At 39.1% G+C, this 20346-nt stretch overlaps 1 protein-coding gene across 8 annotated transcripts in view; it reads right to left on the bottom strand.

Annotated features, from left to right (window-relative positions):
* Window positions 1–6: 6 nt before the first annotated feature.
* Window positions 7–20346, bottom strand: part of ICA1 (islet cell autoantigen 1) — a 123283-nt gene continuing 102943 nt past the window's right edge. For 7 of the 8 annotated variants that reach the window (XM_014523469.2, XM_006031279.3, XM_014523470.2 and 4 more), the window contains exons 11-16: window positions 15221–15283; window positions 15083–15124; window positions 12442–12468; window positions 10769–11032; window positions 3805–3900; window positions 7–377 (exon numbers count right to left, since the gene is read on the bottom strand). In XM_014523469.2, the coding sequence (XP_014378955.1) occupies window positions 256–377; window positions 3805–3900; window positions 10769–11032; window positions 12442–12468; window positions 15083–15124; window positions 15221–15283 (614 nt within the window). In that variant the 3' untranslated portion in view covers window positions 7–255. The remainder of the gene's footprint in view (window positions 378–3804; window positions 3901–10768; window positions 11033–12441; window positions 12469–15082; window positions 15125–15220; window positions 15284–20346) is intronic. The other variant, XM_014523471.2, reaches the window with a different exon arrangement.

Below are 20346 nucleotides of genomic sequence, written 5' to 3'. Positions count from 1 at the left end.
CAGGAATCCTAATTTGGCAAGAAATCTGCCCTAAAATTTCATTTTGTAAGTCCACATAGAAAATAAATGCAAACTCTTTATACAAAACAAGAGCAAATAATTGTACCTATAGAAAAGGGGGCTAAATCCCTTTAGTTTTATTATAATGGCACATACTTTATACTTTCACAACAGCATACTGATTTTGTTTTAGTCTTCTAAACCCAAAAATAGTGTTGATGAATGAAGGAATGTGAGTTACCATAGGCAGCAGACTCATGCATTGAGCAATTCATGTTCTTTATCTGTTTTCCCAACTGCATCAGGATTGGATAGTGGGTCAAGGTCAGCAAAAAGACTGAACCAAGCAGTGAGATCTTTCGGATTCTTTGCAGGTTCTGGAAAAAAAGGTTCAGGAAAAAGAATCAGAGTTTTGCTCGAATTATGTTCAAAGTAGCTGAGAAGTGACAGGTCTAATCAAATGCCATCAGCGTTGTTTAACTACTGAAACAGCAAATCTCTAGCAAAAACAGGGCAATGAATTACATTATAACACAGTACCTTCAGAAAATGAAATATCCAATCCTGTAATAATGCCTGTAGCATTTGTAGTTATATGGACTCCATCACGATAAGTGTCTGATCATTTCGCAGGTATTTACCAGTAGAAATAATCTCTTTCTTGCCTATTGGAGAAATAGCTCAACTACTCCATACATGTTTTGTTTGCTTATTTGTGCGTGAAGGAAAGTTAAGTAGAAGAAGTGAGTTTTGCATTCAGCTCTTGGCACGCTCAGTCCCACAGCTAATCACATGTTGTATGGGATACCTGAGCCTGGTTCCAATTCCTATGAAAGCTCTTCCCCTCCCTTCCCCACTAAGCCTATGATCTTTGTTCTCCTGGAATAGAGCTTGGATGGAGATCATAGTTGTGGAGAGAAAGGAGGAGCCAGGGCCAACTCATGTGGGCCTTGAATACTGGAAGACAGATCTTGAATTGCATTCTTTCTTTCTGGGACACGGTTTGAGAAAAAGTGTTCACAGAAACCTGTGCTTTTGTACTAACAGACTGCTGCATTTTGTACCAGCTGCATCTTTTCAGGGTTAGCAGCTTCATTTTTAGATAGAATAAACTGCAGTAAACGAGCCTGGAACTCACATATGTTATGATTCTTATAGCCAAGTGTACATCTGGGGCTGCAAAGGAAAGTGTGTACTTTTCCCTATTTCAGTATCAAGTAGCATGCAAGAATTCAAAGAAACCCTTCCCTCACCCAAAAGTATAACTTGTGTCTTTGATGACCTTCTAAGGTCAACCTTAATGGAGGGAGCTAGGCCATTTCAGAGTCGTTTAATTCATCCATGATGTCTTGTGTAGATGGTGCAGGAGTAGGTGGTTATCAGTGGTCTCAGTTATGAGAGAGATGGAGCAGAAAGCCCACTGAAGCATTTTTTACCAGTGAACAAGATGGAGTCTTCTACTAGAATAAGTATTGCCTCACTTCCATGCCTGGTCTGAAAGCTCAGAGCACGCGATCCAGAATACTGGCAGTGAAGACTGACTTTCTGTTTCCTCCTCAATTAGCTTAGTCAGAAAAAGGAGAAAAGATTCTGAATGATAGTTTGCTCATTTTGTAGCACTGGACAATATTTTTGGTTCTTGCTGCTGTCAGACTGTTTGTACTTTTTCTTAGGATGAATTCCTGAATGGAGAAGGAAATTGTATTTCTGATTCTGTACTCAACTTATTGTATTTGGCAGCCTATGGAGTCAGCCCAGATGTACTTCATCTTCTTTATGAAATAAGATACTTCCTCACAATGGGAAGTGCTGCCTTCCTGGAGCTTGAATGGAGAGAGTCTTGGCTCATGAAACAATTTATGAACACAAAGCTCTACAGAGGAAGACTTTGCCCACTGTCGGAAAAGTAAAATCTCCTTGCTGCCTTCATAAATATGGGTATAGCCTTTAGCTTAACGGAGTGAATGAGGCAGTGTTATATACATGCAATTTTCTAATGCAATTATCACAATTGCATCCTCTCCACCCGCTCGTAACGATTTCTAAAATGAATGGCAACCCCATCTGAATATGGAGAAAAATCATTTGCCCAAGGAAACAAAAATGTATAGAAGATAGTCCATTACTAATCTCTCCTGGATCAGAGCTCTTAGAGGAAGCCTGTCTATGTGTTGGCTCAGTAGCTGTTTCACTTCATGTGCCCAAACGGCACTTACCCAGCTGTAGAGCTGCCACTTTTGGTACTCCCGCATACTTTGTGATCCTATTCTATGTGCAATGGGGATACAAAGGCATCCAGTTGGCCACTGAGCATATGTAGTAGGTCACACTCTAGCTGGGCAGGTACAGAAATGTGGAAAAGTGTAAGTCACAAAACTGTAGATGGGTCAAACCACAATGTTTAGTGGGTGCCAAGATTGTGGAGGTGGAGAAAGGCCCTCCCATATCTCTACCTGATTGTCTAGTGGTTAGAGCATTCTCTGAGGTCCAGGTTCTACAGCCCCCCTCAAGGAGATCTGAGCCTCTCTTACTCCAGCTTCCAGAACAATGCTTTAACCACTAGTTCAGAGGTTAGGCAGCACTCCTTTTGAAGCTGGCCTTTCTGGGCAGCCAAGAGTAGGAAATATGTGGGGCCTGGAGGCAGAGAAGAAGCAAGTGGCCTGGTGAGATGGATGCTATTCTGGAAGGTGAAGGGCCCTGGGTTCTGGCTTTGATTCTTGCTCCTGATGGGGTAAACTTCCCTACTGTTCTCCATTCATTTTATCCAGTGTACAGTAAGTGACAGGCGCAGTGGCTCAGCTTCAAAAGAAGCGCCGCAGAGAGGCCTGGATAATTTGTACTCTGTGGCCTGGTGTTAGGAGCGCTATGCTGGGAAGTTATAGATGCAGATTCAATCCCCCTCTGGATGGGGAAATGCCCTGCAACCTCAGTTTCCCATTTCCTGGGTGAGTGCCCTAACCACTTGGATACTGGGCCAACACATAGCCAGGCTCCCCTGCTCTTGGTTTTTGGTAGGCCACAATTTCGGAATTCATGCTCATATAGGCAGTCCTGTACCTGCCTAGCCAGAGTCCAGCCTGCCAAGCATGTGTGGTAGCCAGGATGATGCTTATGCACCCACCCTGCATAAGAAATAAGAATGCAAATTGTGCTAAGGTGCCAAACATGGCAGTTACATGGTGGGGGAAATGCTATTTGGGCGAGAAAAGTCAGATAGGATTCTGCCTGTTGTGCATGCAAGATGAGTTTACGCAGACAGTGAACTTTTCACTCGCACTCGACTCCATCTGTTAGAAATTCCTGTTCAAAACCAACGGGAGTTTTGTAGCACCCTTTGTTTTGCAGGGCCAGGTGGTAACAAGTGAACTATATTTCAATCGGATCAGTAGTTGTGTGGTGTATACCATTTACATCATAAAAATGTATCACACTTCAGCCTCGCTATCCTCTTTGATGTTCAAAACAAGCAGGGTTCAGGTCAAATGCAGAGGCAACTCTACGGCCCTGAATTTTACAGTGGAAGAAATCCAGTGGTTTTACTCTACAGTCAGAACCTAAATGATTGTTCATTACATTCCACCAGCATTAAAACCAACAAATAAATATACTTATATAATTCAAATTATCCATGTTGGAATGTAATCAATAATTAAGTATTTAATTAATGTACAAAAGATTCCTGAAGGTAAATATTAAGAAATAGATCACAGTGTGGTAGAGCAACTGGGAATACAGCAAAGATTGGATTTGTGATTGCAAGTGATTCAGAATCCCTCTTCCCCCTCAAAATAATGAATATATCACCTTTCACAGGCGTCTTGTTGGTGTTCACATTCAAGCTGTTTGATTTCTGTGCTGGCTGTGGTATCGATGGAGGGCTAACACTGTTAGCTGCCCAACCTAAAATTCAATAATGTAGTTATATTAGTGTCAATCAACAATAATTAATGAACTCATACCCCTTGGATGCTTTCAGTGAAATACTTGTATCATTCAATGGAGTCATATACTTGCCTTACCCATGTGTTATGCTCATATCACAATATATTTCTTGTGATAGATTAGAAATTAAATTCTGCAACCCAGCAATGTCCTTGAGAGAACAGTGCATCTGCTGACCAGTCTCAGGCCATCATGTGCTTTCCATCTGCACTGTCAAACCTCCATTCTCTCTTAAAGAGCACTCTGCCTACCTCCAACTATGGTCAATATTTTTTCCATCTCAGTTAGTAGCTACCACAGAAGCCCCAGTTAGGTGTATACATGTGGAGGAGGAGGGTGTGAAAAGGATTTAACATTTTCAGTGCGGGGGTGGGGGAAATAACTGAAGTAGCTAAAGTCTGACAAATGCTGCACTCTCCACTCCCCTTCTATTTTGCAGTTCAGAGACTCATTTTATTTACTGGCCAAAGTGAAATATTTAATGCGACACTGTTAACTTGAGCTATTTCTTTTAAATAATTCTGAAAATTCCAGCTGATTAAAAAACACCTGTAAATAGGACATTCCAAATTGTATTCCTTAAATATTTTTCTAAGGATTGTTTTCTCTCTCTTTATAAAGATCTATTCAGCAAGCAGAAACTTGCTTTGCAAGAGAAACAGCAATGCTGTCTATAAACAAAGTTGCATTTTGTCAAATGCTACACGCAGACTCCATAGTCAACAATGGCACAGAACAGACTCATTTTAGTACCAAGAAACCCATAGGTGCCATAGGTTAAAAGGAAAATGTCTTCTGCTGTGAGGTAACAGTAGGTTATGTAATCAATGGGACCAGCAGTGGAGAAAAATGTTCACGTGCAATACGCTACTGTATTTGGTTGTTAAACATGCCCTGGAAAAATACTGGAAAAAGAAATCTCCTCCCCCATCTCCAAAGTTCTTTAATTTGAAAGTTATCTAAGTTGCTACTTGTAATTATAAGAGGTTTAAGTTATTTAAGTCCTTCCATTTTTATATTTTTAGGAGCATAACTATCATGTGTTGCACTGTCTCTGGGGCTAGGCAGTTTATTGGTCCTAGTAATTCAATCATGTTTTTTTGATGTTTTTCCTTGTAGACTTACCTATTCATCCATCAATCTTAAGGACCTAATTCTATGATATCATAAGTATAAGCATAAAAATTGAAGGATTTAAATAACTCAGCCCTATGATAATTACAAGTATCAGTTTAGATAACTTTAAATGAAAAAACTTGGGGGCTGGGGAAAAGATTTCTTTAAATACATATTGAGATATATCAATTATGGCATTTATAATATCCTCCTTTGACATCATTTCTCCCTCTTGCTATGAATCCATGTTTCTTTTTCTCTCTTCATTCCACTTTCCTTTCTCTGTCCTTCCTCTTAATTTATTTTTTTTGCCCTTCTGATAGACATTGGGTTACATCACTTGGATTTCTTTTAGAGTTGACTATTTTAGATAAACATCACTATAACAGTTCTTGCTCTTTTCAGTCTTTTGCTATTACTGTACTGATCTGACCTCTATCTATTTGATTGATAGATAGAGTGGTTTTCCTCTTTTATGATAGAAGCCAAAGCCAGTTCATATGAAATATGTGCTGTCCCTTTTAATAATAACAGAAATTACAGATGATAAGGATTTTTAAGTCACCGAATCCTTCTTCTGCACGTTAGCAGAAGGCTGTCACAACCTATAAGGAAAAAAAGCAGATGGAGGTCCACTCTTCACCTATTATTGTACAGGCAAATAAGGAAACAGTAGCAGAAACACGTTAGTCAATCTCTAGCCCCCCCAAAATACGGCTTTATGTTTCAGTTTAACCATTTAACATGTAGAATTTTAACTCAGTATTTTAGACTGACTAACATTTTAGGCACTTTCTGTGGTTGTAGTAATAGAGAGACAGACAAGAAAGAACATATTACAATTACAGAAAACTGTAATGCTTTCACTAGCTCGGAAATGTGTTGAAAGCAATGTGTGTGTCAATTTCTGGCAATACCTAGGTTGAGTGGGTAAAGCAAATAAAGCCTAATCCTAATTTCATAGAAATTAATGGAATTTTGGCCTAGAAACTTTCCGTAAAACTACCACTGACTTCAGTGAGATCAGGATTTGGCTCACAGAGAATTAACTAATGGTGATTTATTATGATATGATTGGCAGACCACAAAACTAAACACTGTAGAACAGTAAACCCTTTTACGCGATTTTTCCTTTTTTGTCCTTGGACTAAGATTGGGTGAGCCAAACACCTATGATAGAGACACCCTGCTCTGCTTTCACCGTCCTAGAACACAGACAGTTCAACACTTACGTTTAGGGTGGCCACGGACCCACCCCCAGAATATAGGGCTTCCCCTTGGTGGGATTGGGGGGGAGGGGATCATTGGCCAATGGGGAGCATTGGCCTCTGTGGTCAATCAGCAGTGAGGGGCGGGGCCTCCACAGAAAGGCCACCTCCCTCCCTGGCTCACACCACTGCTCCTTGTGGATGTGCACTGCCCTACATCTAGGCACAGTCAATAGAAATGCAAGGACAAATGATTGATGTATATTTCTACCAAGGAACTGAAAAACAGGACTTTTCACTGTCCATTCTTCATTTAGAAATGGACAGGAGCCAAAGGGTTTAAAAACAGGATGGTCTGGTCACCCTACTTACATTAGAAAAATAAACAAACCCCTTCAGCATAATATATGCTGTTTTTCTGATGAAATAAGACCCTGACAAGGCCTGCTTGAAAAGACTACCAGTGTGTGTCTACAAAGTATTCTCGTGTCCTCTATTTCTATTAGTAGCCCATAGCAAGAGATAAATTTTGCCTTTGTAAAACAAACTACAGTCTATCAATTTGAAAGCATCTGTTGGCCTTGAGCCTGTTCGGGTTTGCCTGCGCACAGAGTGGCTTCATTACATGACTAGACAAAAGATTATCAGTGAGACAGTAAGGAAACCAAGCAGCTTACTTTTCAGCTACCATCCCTGCAAAAGTGGAAAGTTTAAAAAAAAAGTTACCACAATTAAATTTAGGAATGGAACCAGAAAGCTTCACATTTTCTCAACTAAAAAATATGTCTGCAGAGATAATTTAAACAAGAGTCCTTTAATAAATTATGAATAAGTAAACGGAACTAAAAACGTAGCAAAAACAAAAGCTAATGCTCCCTGAGGAAGTGGTATGCTTTAGTAAGGCAGCCAAATTAGACAGCTATATCTGTAGAGGGGCAAAAAAAGCTTGATAGAGATATTATTTCTTAATTCAGATTTTTAAAAATAAAACTGTCACTCTATATTATCATCATTAATAACTATTTACAATAGTGTCTAGTGGCACCTATTGTGCTAGATGCCATATATACAGACAGTAAGAGACAATCTGATCCTAACACTCTGCAATGTAGTGGACAAAATACAGGTTGAGAAGAGGGAAGAAGGGAGAAAAGGAAATATTACTATGTCCATTTAAACTGAGAAAGCTGAAGCACAGAGAGAGTAAAGTGCTAAAGACTTGTGCATATGCTTGACTTGAAGCATGTGAAGAATTGTATATGAGAACTGCATTAAAGTGAACAGGAGAATTTAGATGATCAAAGCTCCGTGTGGGTTTATAAGAGCATCTATGGGGCTTATATCACAGCTCTTCAGTAAAGTCTCCATAAATTCAATATTTAAATGCATTTTTAAACTCTACATTTTAAAGTTTATATTAGAATTAATATTTTAAGTCTTTACTCCTTATCCCAAACCAAGACCTGAATTTATTGACAAAGGCATTCAAAGGAATGCTGTAGAATGAAATTTGGTTCAAAATCTAAAATATAATTATCAGCTGGAGTTGACAAAATATAAACCAGTCGTCTGTGACCATTCATTTTTTTTTTAATTCCAGTGAAAGCATTCTAAATAAACGAGGATTTCTTAGGGTGATATTTTTTATTGGACCAATTGCATAGTTGGGATAAAGTTAGATAAACTTACAAATGTAAGGTGCTCTCCATCTAAGCAGTAAAAGCCTGTGCTGTGCTAGCTTTTACTTCTCTGACCTAATGAAGAGTGTTGCATTTGAAAACTTGTCTAACTCTATCTCAAGCACAAAGCTGGTCCAATAAAAGATATCACCATGAGAAATCCTTGCCTCACACAATTTCTGGACCATCACAGCTACAACATTATCCTAATAGTAAATAACAATTCAGAACAATATTTTACTAACACACAATGATGGGTAAATGAAATTGACTAGAAACTGACTAAATAGTAGTTAGCTAAACTAATCTATTTTTACTGTTTAGTCTAAGAGGTCAACTGAAAAGTAAACTAACAGTGGAAAACTTGTTTTTTTTAAGCCTTCACTTTCAGTTTCCTTAGTTAATAAGATTTAAATATATCATTACCAAATAAAAGTTATGTTTAACCTGAGACTGTCCCTTTAATGACACTAAAGGATTCTAGTAAAGAATTCTTATCTAATAAAGAGGTATAGATCAGGTTAGGAACTCGGGAATGGAATGGACTTTCTGGGTCCTCAAGTGCGTTCACGTTCTATCACAGGAAACCAAGTCACACTTCATAAAATGCATTAAACTCCACCTTATAATCACCTAAGTTTTTCTGTACTACTTGTTCCTGGGTTCCAGAACCTCACTGTTGGTTGGAAACATTCTCATTTTTCCAGAACAAATTTATTCCTAGCTACTTTATACACATGACATCCATGTTGAGGGGCTGGGTTATAAGAGGCAGTAGGAAATAGTTTATCTTGATTAATAAACCACAAAAACATTACAGCATAGGCATAACTACACAATCCCTTTTTCTATCGGATCCCACGCACACACAGCTCAGGAGAGCGTTATAAATTCAGAATGCATTGTTTTTCATGGCATAAGATAAAAGAGGTTCAATCTTCCCCATTTACAGCAGTCATTCTCTTTAGATCAAAAACTGTTGGTCCCTAAAACATTCAGCAGTCTGTATTTTTGATCTCTGCAGTCCCAAGTCTCTGAAATGCCCTTTCAACCTAAACAGTATTTTTCTCTTTCAAACCATGAACAGACTTTTCCTATCCAAAGATCTGGGGGCACCACTGCAATTATGTGTTCTTAGCACTTCAAAAACATAATTAAAATTCTAAAAGTTGTAACCAAGGGAAATGGAAGCTGAAATCATGTCCAGGTTTTAAAATTCAACCTCAGTGCATCCCATAAATTAAATGCATCATTAAATATTCAAAGATGGAAGCAAGCTTTACCTTTTTGGCATTTACAACCCAAAACACATTTTTCTTTCAACACCTTGTCAACATTAAAGAACATATCAAAATGGGGTTTCTTTTTGCTACTTTGTGTAGTTTGTTCCAACACATTTATTACTTTGTGTCAAGACAGGTTATCTTCCTGGTTCTTTCTAAGTTTGAATAGGCATCACTGGAGGTTTTATGACAGAAAGTTTGTTATAATTTGTTAAGGCACTGATACAGTCTTCCTATAATCAACATACATGTTTAATTTTTTAAGTGAACACAGAAGTAAATTTCTGTAATCTCTCTTTATACCTATAGTCTCGTTGTTTAACTGTCTTAATACCCTCATTTATCCTTTTCCAATTCTTTGATGTAAAGATAACATGCAAAATACTGCAAAAAGCCTTAGGATGGACGTCACCAACATCACAGTTGGCCAGCTGGCAGGGTGGCTATTGGATAGTCATTGCAAAGATAATCAGAAGAGCAGATACTTGGACTGTCTCTGAGACTTGCCCAACTGGCCGGGGTCATTAGGGTCAGGTACAGACATTACATTTTTACTGGTATAAGTGATCAGAAACTGATCTATACCAGTAAAAGAACAGAAGTTCGATGTGCACAGACTAGTTTAAAAATGGTGGAACCTAGTCTAAGATTTGCTGCCTCCCTGTACCTCCCCCGCCCACCAAAGGATGAATTTGTGTTCTGTTCACTACTGACCTAAACTACGTCACTTACAAAAACACATAACTTAGATCAAATCCACCTCAGGCTTTTTGAATGTCTGTACTTAGCCTTAATGTAATGTGTGGTTGTGCCATATTAGTACACCTGGACATGTACCATGGACAGGGGATATAAAAATAAAGCAAATAAAACATAGCTTCTTACTTGTTTCTTTGAAAATATTAAGTATTGGAAAAAATCTTTTTTTTTGGCGGTCACTTTCCTGTTGTTTCCCTAGCACAAAGAAATAGCAGCTAAAATAGTTAATGCAATCAAAGAAACATTTTTCATTAATTTTAAAAGAAAATGCATTAAGATCTCAACCAAGCTATTCCACATAATAAACTGGCTTTCTGCCATGTTATTTTGTAGGTCCTTGATTCACTAGTAGCTGAAAGCCTGGCTATTTTACGGCTGGAAAGGTGAATGTGTAACTCAAGCATTTCATACCCCATTCACCACTTGAAACAATGACATTCTGCCTGTATCTCAGGCTACAACAGACACTATAAACAATCAATAATGTATCAGGTAGGAGGAGGCCATATAACATCATTAACAAATGCTCTCAACAACAACAAAAAAGTTAGCTGCATTAGTCTGAAGTCAGGAGAAGGTAGGGTAGGGTGGCACCTTAGAGATTTGCTTGTTCTGAAGCTTATGTGCTTTCATAAGCGACAGCCTACTTTTTTTTTTGACAAAGCATCTGATGAAGTAGGCTGTCACCTACAAGAGCTTATGCCTCTCTGAATAAGTTAGCTGCTAAGGTGCCATCCTGCCCTGCCTGCTGTTTCAAGACCAAAGAAATCTACACACTTACCATGTAGAGAGGACTGTAAATCATTCATGTTTTGGTCTAAGAGCTGCGAGGGAAGGAAGCCTGAAGGGGCTGCTGCTGCTGATGGAGCGGTCTCCATTTCTCCGACTGAGGAGTTTGTGGTGGGATCGGTGAGTGGGTCCTGTCCAAAGACAGCTGTCCACTCTTTGCTGAATTCTCCCTCATCCAAGGAGGTAGCATTGAGGATCTCATTTAGCAATACCATATCATCCTTTTCACCAGAATCCAGCTCGGGGGAGTTTGAAGCTATTTTAAAACAAAATGGGGGACACAACTAGGGATAATTACTAGAATTAACATTTGGATGAACAAATGCAGGACAGATGGGAAATAACTGAAAAACACTTGATCCAACTCTAAAATATTCAGTCATATTCAGATTGTATACTCTCCCCCTGGACTTCTGTGGTTTCCCGTTTTCAATCCTACTTTCAGTGGATCCCTGGGGTTGAAGTTTATGCAACAGGCTATTTTTTTACTAGCTTCAGATAATATCAGCTGCACTGGGACTGTCCCCCTTTTAAAATGTAGCACGGGAAAAAAAAAACACTGCCACAATAAATCAAAACACTGCCTACTACTTGGCTTAATAAAAGTTTTAGGAGGCTGCCATTCGGTTGCTGTCTTGCTCCTTGTTACACAGGCTCTAAAAGGACCAATTTACCCATGATTTAAATCAACCTAGCACAAACCACAAATAAAAGCTACCGTTGCAAAGTTCAAATATGTAATAAGTGTTTGCTTCAGTTAAATTTTTTGATCCACTGATGAATGAACTAAATATTTGGGGGTCTCAAAGAGAATACGTTCTTTTATGTACTGGATGGCATTTCCTAACACCCAGCATTGGCAAAGTTCTTCTCCCACTGAAGTCAATGTTAAACTCCCATTAATTTCAGGGGAAACACAGTTAAGCTATTGACAAGTACTTCTGAAATGCCCACTTCATTTCTTTCCTAAAGTGTGGGAACTGTGGTTAAAGCAACTACTAGATTATTTACAAGGTTAAGGTAAATCTGAAAAACCCTAAATAAATATATATATATGCAAGTCCCAATTAGAATCCAAAATGTACTTGTTTACATCACAGTACAAAGATACAAGTAACTAGTATTATTTTATTCTTTTCTATAAATCATTAAACACTATGATGAGGGACTGCTGATGAGGAAAACAGTGGTTTACAAGTCTGATATTGTCACACTGCTTGAAACTGAAGTTTATCTCAATTATACTCATCTGAAACATGTGGTAAAGCATGATGGGCAGCTTTCGTTTTGCATAGCTTCAACCAACCAGCTAGGCCTGCTCTCTCTGCTTGCATGCAGAATGCAAGAGAGACTTTTAATATTTTGGGCATGAAGAAAAACCATAAGAACAGACAGGAATCCCTTGAAACAAAATTGTTGCAGGAGCAATGGAACATTTTATTTAAAAACAACCGCTTGCTTAGAGATGCGTCTCTCAATGACCACAACAATTTGCAATGGAATAATTCAGGTTTAGTGACAGGAAAGAAAAGAGATAGAATTGAGTTTTAAAGAGGCTCATGAGTGGATAGAATATAAACGCCTACATACTATGATAAAATAAGAACCAGTCTGAATGTTTATCCAATAGTAAAGAGATATCTGAGGTTGAACATGCAAATTTACCTTTTCCTTTGCTTCTGTACTCCCAAGCTAGGGCCAAAAATAGAGGTATTACTAAAAACTTTATTCTTCTCGTATTCCTACCAGACATCATCAAAAGCATCATCTAGACATTATCAAAAGGATCACTCCAGGCCCCCTCACCATTTTCATGAGATTTTCATCCCACCTTTCTAATCTCATATTGCTTTTAGCCAGTCTCAGAGGAATGACTAAAAACATTAAGATACCTTTTATTAGACCAACTAAATAGTTGGAAAAACGTTCTTTGCAAGCTTTTGAGCACAAACACCCTTCTTCAGGCATTGGGAGACTTCCAATTGGAGTCTCCCAATGCCTGAAGAAGGGTGTTTGTGCTCAAAAGCTTGCAAAGAACGTTTTTCCAACTATTTAGTTGGTCTAATAAAAGGTATCAAATCTACCCAAAAAACATTGCAGCCTATGTCCTTAGACCAACATGGCTACAACCAACACCCCTAAAAACATTAACACCTTCTAAACTCCTAGAAGTTCATCCAATATTTCTCTATTTATTCACCTGTTCATAACATACTTGTGACTATGAGATGATAGTTGCTATAACTTTCTTAAGAATTTCTAAGGTATTATCACTCCAATCTGTCAACAATGACATACATTCCCAGTGCTTCAGGGGGAAATATTTTACTTTCATGAAGTTTAAAGACTAGCAGGGGAAGATAAAGGGAAGAAACGTGTTAATGTGTTAAGAGTGCTGTTAGTAGTGATAATGTGGCACTATTACTGCACCTCACCACAAATTATATTTACCCACAACAGGAAAAGGTTTGCAGCAGTACAGCTCAGATCAAAACTGCTAGATAGGCAATTCTTATGTATGTGTGCATAAGTGCATCAAACCACACTATGCTTGCTTTTAATGAATACATTACTATATTCATATTTACATTTGAAAATTATATCACTTTTTTTGCTATCAACTTCTTCAGAAAATGATTGAAATGTCAAACTACTTTATGATCTGTAAGAAGCCTTTTGTTTTTCTCGTAAGGCATTTTATATTGTATTTGTCTGAATATTTCTTTAGAAATACTTTACCCAACTGAGAATTTAAATTAATCCAAAACAAAATTAGAGAGAAGATAGAAAGTATTTCAGAAAAGTTGGCTCAGCACCACAGAAAAGAGTGTTAGGCCCTGTACAAAAAACCTTCAGTACACCCTCTCTTAGATGACTGAAGTTTGTCTTTTACCAGTAGAGTTTATTCCCATAAAATCCAGGGAATAAGCATTAGCAGCATAAACATCCTTCTGTTGTTGTAACTGCCTCTCTGCTGGTTGGTATTCTAAATATCCGAGTAAAAAAAAGCCCATATCTGAATTAGTTTAAACTGGCCCCAACCATGTGTAGAGCAGGCTTCACGTGTCTCCAATAGGAGAGTTCAACATGAGATATGGTTGGGTGAGTGAAAATGAGAGAAAAAAAGGCCACTACCGCTATGAGAATATTTAATATTAAACCACATAACAAAACTCAATTACTGTACAGGAGAGTTTTGGGCCACGTATTACACATACGTGTCTCCCTGTGGCACTGGAAAATATATTTCCGCACCATACAAGAGGAAGCTCTTGGTGTAGCCAAAATAATATTTCTCTCTACTTAGCAATTCTGTAATGTGGAATTCTGTACTGTGTAGGCTTGTCCTTGGACATCCCCAAATATTTTTTCCAGTCTGACTGAGATACATAGTAGGTTTATTTATTTATTTTTTAAGTCACCCCAGAAGACTGAGGTTCTCCAAGATAACTCAGGAGGAAGTGAAGCTACTCCATGCAATGTTGGCTACTACATTTTCATAAACGCTGCAAATAACTTGTGTCACTCTGACTGTTGAGGTCTTTCCTAATTGGAATAGAGGGAGAAGATGGGTGGCCCTTATGTTCTAAAACAGGCCATTTGGGAAACAACTCTGAGAAATCCTCATGCCTTTGAGCTGTTTCTAATCTAATGAGAACAAAGGATGTGAGCAGTGACTGGAGGTAGATTATTGTTCTCCTTTACACATGGAAAACATAGCTATTTGAATTAACTAAGACAATCAAAGAAATACATAGCTCCTTCAAGTTTTTAACAAGACCCAAATGATTTCTTCTGCTCTTCCTCTGCCCCACTTCAGATATAAAAGCTGTAGGGCCCACTGGACTACCACTACCAATCCCTAGGATGGTGATAAGGGCTCACAGAGGGAAAAAAAGATGAAAACCAATTATTTAAAAAGTTATGGGTTGGGCTAGAATGACAGCGAAACATACTTCAATGGCTCAAATATGATGTACTGTAGTAATCGTTCCTGCATACATAAATCTGAGCTGCATCTGTTGCTACTAAAAAAAAAAAAAATCATGTTTTATGTCAAAGAAAGTGAAGTACAGTAAATCCTCTTACAGCCAGTAGGTTTACATTTTAGTTCAATACCAGATTTATTGTCCACAGATTATGTAAATAGTGCTAGTTTTATTTAGCATAACTTAAGTATTGTAGGTGGATGACCTTATTTAGAAGCCCAGTCAACTTTCAGAGTATTAAGGCAACTAAAATATAGGATTAAAATGATATTTGATGTCTATTTTTGAAAAATAGATAATACACACACATCTCATACCATTTTCTTCAGGTTTCAGATCTAGCAAATCATCGATGGCACCTAGTGGTTTAAAAAAAAAGAATTATTATTGGCGCACTTATCCCTTACATGATCAATACCTATAAACTGTAACATAGTTCCATTAGTCCTGTTTACCTGAGTTTTCTCTATGGTTAAAATTTTCTCCCAGTGTAGTCAGGATGTCTTTGCTATCTTCAGCTATAACCAAAACGAGGAAAACAAATCAAACCAAGTTCAAGACAAAAATAAGTTCATGCAGTAGTAATACAAGATCAATGTGCAGCAAGTAGTACAGCAAGTAGAACAGTGGTTAAAATGTGCTAGATCATAACTGGACAAAACTAGGAACTAAAATTTCTGAAAAGCAAGCTACATTGCTGAGGGGTACACACCATTACTACTTTCTGGAGTGAAAGCCCCTGCAATTGGCTGCTTGCTCAGGTTGCCCACCTCCCGGGAAGAACAGCTAAATATAGCTACTGCAGGAATCAAGCAGAACTCTCTCCCCTTCTTTTTGGAGCCTACCCTCATTTCAGGGTGATGCTCCTCTCTCTTCTCCTTGTAACAGTGGTTCTGGGAAGAGAGAGGGACCCCCACGGCCCTGGGCAAGTAGGAAAAGAACCGCACAAGTTCCAAGAAAGAGTGGAATCAGGAGAAGGGACCAAAATTAATTACTAACTAGGGAGACAGACAGAGGTGACAGATTTGCAATTACTGTCAGCCCTGGGTAGCAGTTATAGAAGGGTTTTGTCTTCAGCTTCTCTCATACAGAATTTCAAAAGTAACTTTATCGGCTACATGTTGAAAGTCTCAGTGCACTTGTTTTTTTTCTTTTCTTTTTAAAGAGAAGCTAACCACCATGTGAATAATCAGACAATGCTCCCCACCAAAGCAATGCCTTTGGTCAGTGTTACAACAGAGCACAGCATCAGAAATAATTTTTAAAAAAGGTTCACACACTTATTTTTTTAATTCTTCCACAAGTATAATCCAATCCCATTGGAATCAGTGGTCATCTTTCCACTGGACATTGTGCTGGTCCTAAGTACATCTTAATGCTCCCCAAAATTCAGATGAACAACTAACCTTTATCAGAAAATGTCATGCACAACACCTGACCAGCTGCGACACACAAAAAACAGTTCTCTCATCTTCAAAGCATTTCCCCTTCCTCTGTGTCCCCCAAACTCCCTGCCAAGCACTAGACAGCAATCAGTATCTTGAAATATGTGATTGTTCCATTAACACTTAAGTCTTTACATATTAAAACCAGGAAATCTGGAAGTCTAGTAGGATGGTCTCCTGGTAATTGTCTTTTGCCTAAAAAAATGTTAATATTAATAGCCATTACCAACTTTCAATCCTATCAAAAGCCATCCCCAAAGTGTAATGGCACTAAGGCCTGCCTTCAATGATCTTTAGTCAGAATGCTTTGGAAACCCAGGCCTTCCGCAGTCTTGAAATGCCATGGAACAGTGCTTGGGGTGCAACAGAAGGCCTGTGTGTCAGGTCTTACTGCTAAATCACTGCAATTTAATTTTTAAAATATCTTCTGTTCTTAATCTGTTGGGTTAAAATCCTTCGACACATTCAAGTTTTTTAATTAAAAAAACAAAGAGCAGATCCTTGTTTTATCCTACTTTGATGTGCTCTGTACTATATGGAAGTGCAGGATGAAAGTGATCATTCATCCAAACAAAACAATACCTGTTACTACATTAAAGATACCACTTTGATTTATGGATAACTCAGAAGTACAGGATCCTGAAGGCATATAAATCAATACACTAAACAGCCAAGCCCGGAAGAAGGCCTAGTAAGTACTGTTACTGAATTTACAGTAACAAACCAGAGAACATGATGAGTTACCATATTGTTCCAATTCCAGGTTGGCCCAATGTGTAAACTGACTAATTTTTAAGTTTCTTTTTGAAGGAAAAGGTCAACTTATTATCAGAACAATACTAAGGCAGCTGTTTAATGTACTGGAAAAAGCCTATGATGTTATGGGTGGAGGGGGGGTTTGATCCAAGAGATTTTTGCTACAGGCTTCAAGAAACCAGCAATCAAATTATATTTTTTTAAGTTATAGATGATTGTTTTCTAAATCTGGAAGCTGCTACATACAACTGAAGGTAACTACATTTTAGACCTCAGTATAATGGATAAGAATGAGAAGGGAAACTCTGCAAACTAAGAGAACTGGTCAGTCAGGCAATCAGACCCCCCCCAGAAAAGGGAGTACATGAGGAATGGTCATCGCTCAAAAACATAATCCTTGAAGCACAAGGCAAAGCCATCCCTTCCTGCAAGAAATGCAGTCAACGGGTAAGGAATCCCCCATGGCTGAATAAGTAACTGTTGGACCTCATTAAGCTCAAAAGAGTAGCCTACACCAGCTGGAAAACAGGAAGCATTACCAAAGAGGATTTCTCTGCACTCCCCCCAACCTGCAGAATACTATTGAAAAAAGCTAGGGCACAAACTGAACTTAGGCTAGCTACAGGGATCAAGGACAACAAAAAAAATCCTTCAGATATGTGGGAAGCAGAAAAAAGAACAAGGATAGTATTGGGCCCCTGAGAGATCCAATGGGGCAACCGACATCAGACGCCCAAAAAAAGCCAATCTCCTAAATGACTTTTTTGCATTAGTTTTTCACCCTCCCAGGAATGGCACAAGTCAATTCGGGAGCGGGTGATGGACTCAAAATTGATGTGGATCAAGTGAGAGAACACCTTGAGAAACTGGACATTCACATGTCCACGGGCCCAGATGGATGCATCCAAGGGTCTTGAAAGAGCTGGCAGACATCACTGCATCTCCCTTGGCAAGGATATTTGAAACATCGTGGTGCTCAGGCAAGGTCCCGGATCCAGAAACCTCGCCCGCAGAGCCGCCGGCCCCCTTGATTCAGTCAAAGCCTGCTGGACCCCACTAGCCTCCTCAACCCCCTGACTCCCCCCATGGACCCCACTTGTTCCCTACAATCCCTGCTAGCCACCCTCCATCCCAGCTTACCTTAGATCGGGTGGCCATTTTTAACTCGATCTAACCTCCCCAAATGTCTGTACCTACCCTTGGTATGACCTGAATTCTTTGCCCCTAGACATGTAATTTTAAATCCGGCTATGATATTAAAAACATCAACCCCCTGACTCCCCCCATGGACCCCACTTGTTCCCTACAATCCCTGCTAGCCACCCTCCATCCCAGCTTACCTTAGATCGGGTGGCCATTTTTAACTCGATCTAACCTCCCCAAATGTCTGTACCTACCCTTGGTATGACCTGAATTCTTTGCCCCTAGACATGTAATTTTAAATCCGGCTATGATATTAAAAACACTCTAGGCCATGATTGTTCTGTATGATTACCCTGTCCTCAGGGTCATTTACCACTCTCGAGTCATCTGCACCTTCTGTTACCAGTGATTTTGTGTTACTTCCTGTTCCTCAGTGATAATATTGAATAGCATTGGGTGGCCGTATAGAACCCTAACAGATGTTCCAATTTGGCAGTGATTCCCTGCCAACATCTACTCCTTGATTTCTTTCAGTTACAAGGTTTTTTATTTGTTCAGTATGTACTTTATTTGTACACTGCTAGTTTCTGCTAATCCGAATTCCATGTACTGCTAAGTAAAATACCTTACAAAAATCTAGTGTATCTATGTGGTTGAACATATCAACTAATCGTTTACATTTTATGAAAGATTGAAGACTGGATAAGACATGTTTTTCATAAAGCCATGGTGCCCAGCATAAATTATACTGCTGTCTTTTATTTACTGAATTCCACGTCATGTTTCCATTTTGCCCAAGACAGATAACAGCTTAACTAGCCTGTTTTTCCCAGGTCATCCCCTTAAACATTTTGGATGTTGACATAACGTTTGTACTCTTTCAGTCTTCTGAAATGGGTTTGGTATTTCAATATTTATTTAAAAATGGGTAGAGAGATCCTCAGTTGAGTCTTTTAGCACTCTTGGGTACAAGTTATCCTGGCCTGGGTTTTGTTCCTAATAGATGTACTCTGCCATCCACTTGGTTACTAATGACCTGGGAAGTAATTTCCTTGTATGATACAGGTTTGTCATCCTGCGTCTTTCTAATACAGAGCAAGAATATTTACTGAATGCTTCTGCCATTTCTTTGTCATTATGAAGAATTTTATCATCTCAGCCTAGGAATAAACTTGGGATATCTCTTGTTTCTAACTGCTTTTTTTTGGTCCCAGTTTCTACTAGCCATGGATTTTTCTGTCTTTGGTCTCCATTATTAAGTTTCTGCACTTCAAAAATTCTGTTTTATTTCAGTTGCTATTTGCCCTACTTTTTTCCATTTGTGGTATTATTGGGGTGGGGGGAGGGGTATTTCTAGTTGCTGCCTGCCTTTTGCCAAGAAATAACAAAAGGCTTTTAATGAAAAAATATCCTCTTTCCTGATTGTGGACTCATACCTTTATGTCCATGGCTATTCTTAAAGATTTTCCAATTGTGATTCATTTTTTAAAAAATTTCTTCCCAATTTGGTTTTTTGGTTTTGCTCATAATACTCCTTAGCTTTGGGAAATTAGTCTTTTTGAAGAAGAGTGTGTGTGTGCGCGCGTGCTTGCGTGTGCACATGCCAATCTATGGATTTCATAGACGTTAGGGGCTGGAAGGGACCTCATGAGATCATTAGGTCCAGCCCCCCCGCCATAGGCAGGAAGTCAGCTGGGATCAAGTGACCCCAGCAAGAAATAAATCCAGCATTTTTTTGAAAGAGTCCAGAGTAGGCACTTGCACCCCTTCTGGGGGAGTGTGTTCCAGACCCTGGACACATGCACTGTAAAGAACTTTGTTCTTATATCCAGTCTAATTTGGCCTTCCTGGAGTTTATGGCGACTAGACCTTGTCATCCCTTGGGGAGCTCATAGATTCATAGATGTTAGGGTCGGAAGGGACCTCAATAGATCATCGAGTCTGACCCCCTGCATAGGCAGGAAACAGTGCTGGGTCTAGATTACCCCAGCTAGATGCTTATCTAACCTCCTCTTGAAGACCCCCAGGGTAGGGGAGAGCACCACCTCCCTTGGGAGCCCGTTCCTGACCCTGGCCACTCTAACTGTGAAGAAGTTCTTCCTAATGTCCAGTCTAAATCTGCTCTCTGCTAGCTTGTGGCCATTATTTCTTGTAACCCCCGGGGGAGCCTTGGTGAATAAAACCTCACCAATTCCCTTCTGTGCCCCCGTGATGAACTTATAGGCAGCCACAAGGTC

Source organism: Alligator sinensis, unplaced genomic scaffold (assembly GCF_000455745.1).
Source record: "Alligator sinensis unplaced genomic scaffold, ASM45574v1 scaffold196_1, whole genome shotgun sequence".
Taxonomy (NCBI): domain Eukaryota; kingdom Metazoa; phylum Chordata; order Crocodylia; family Alligatoridae; genus Alligator; species Alligator sinensis.
The sequence above is the reverse complement of the archived record's forward strand: the minus strand, read 5'-3'. Positions and strand labels throughout refer to the sequence as shown.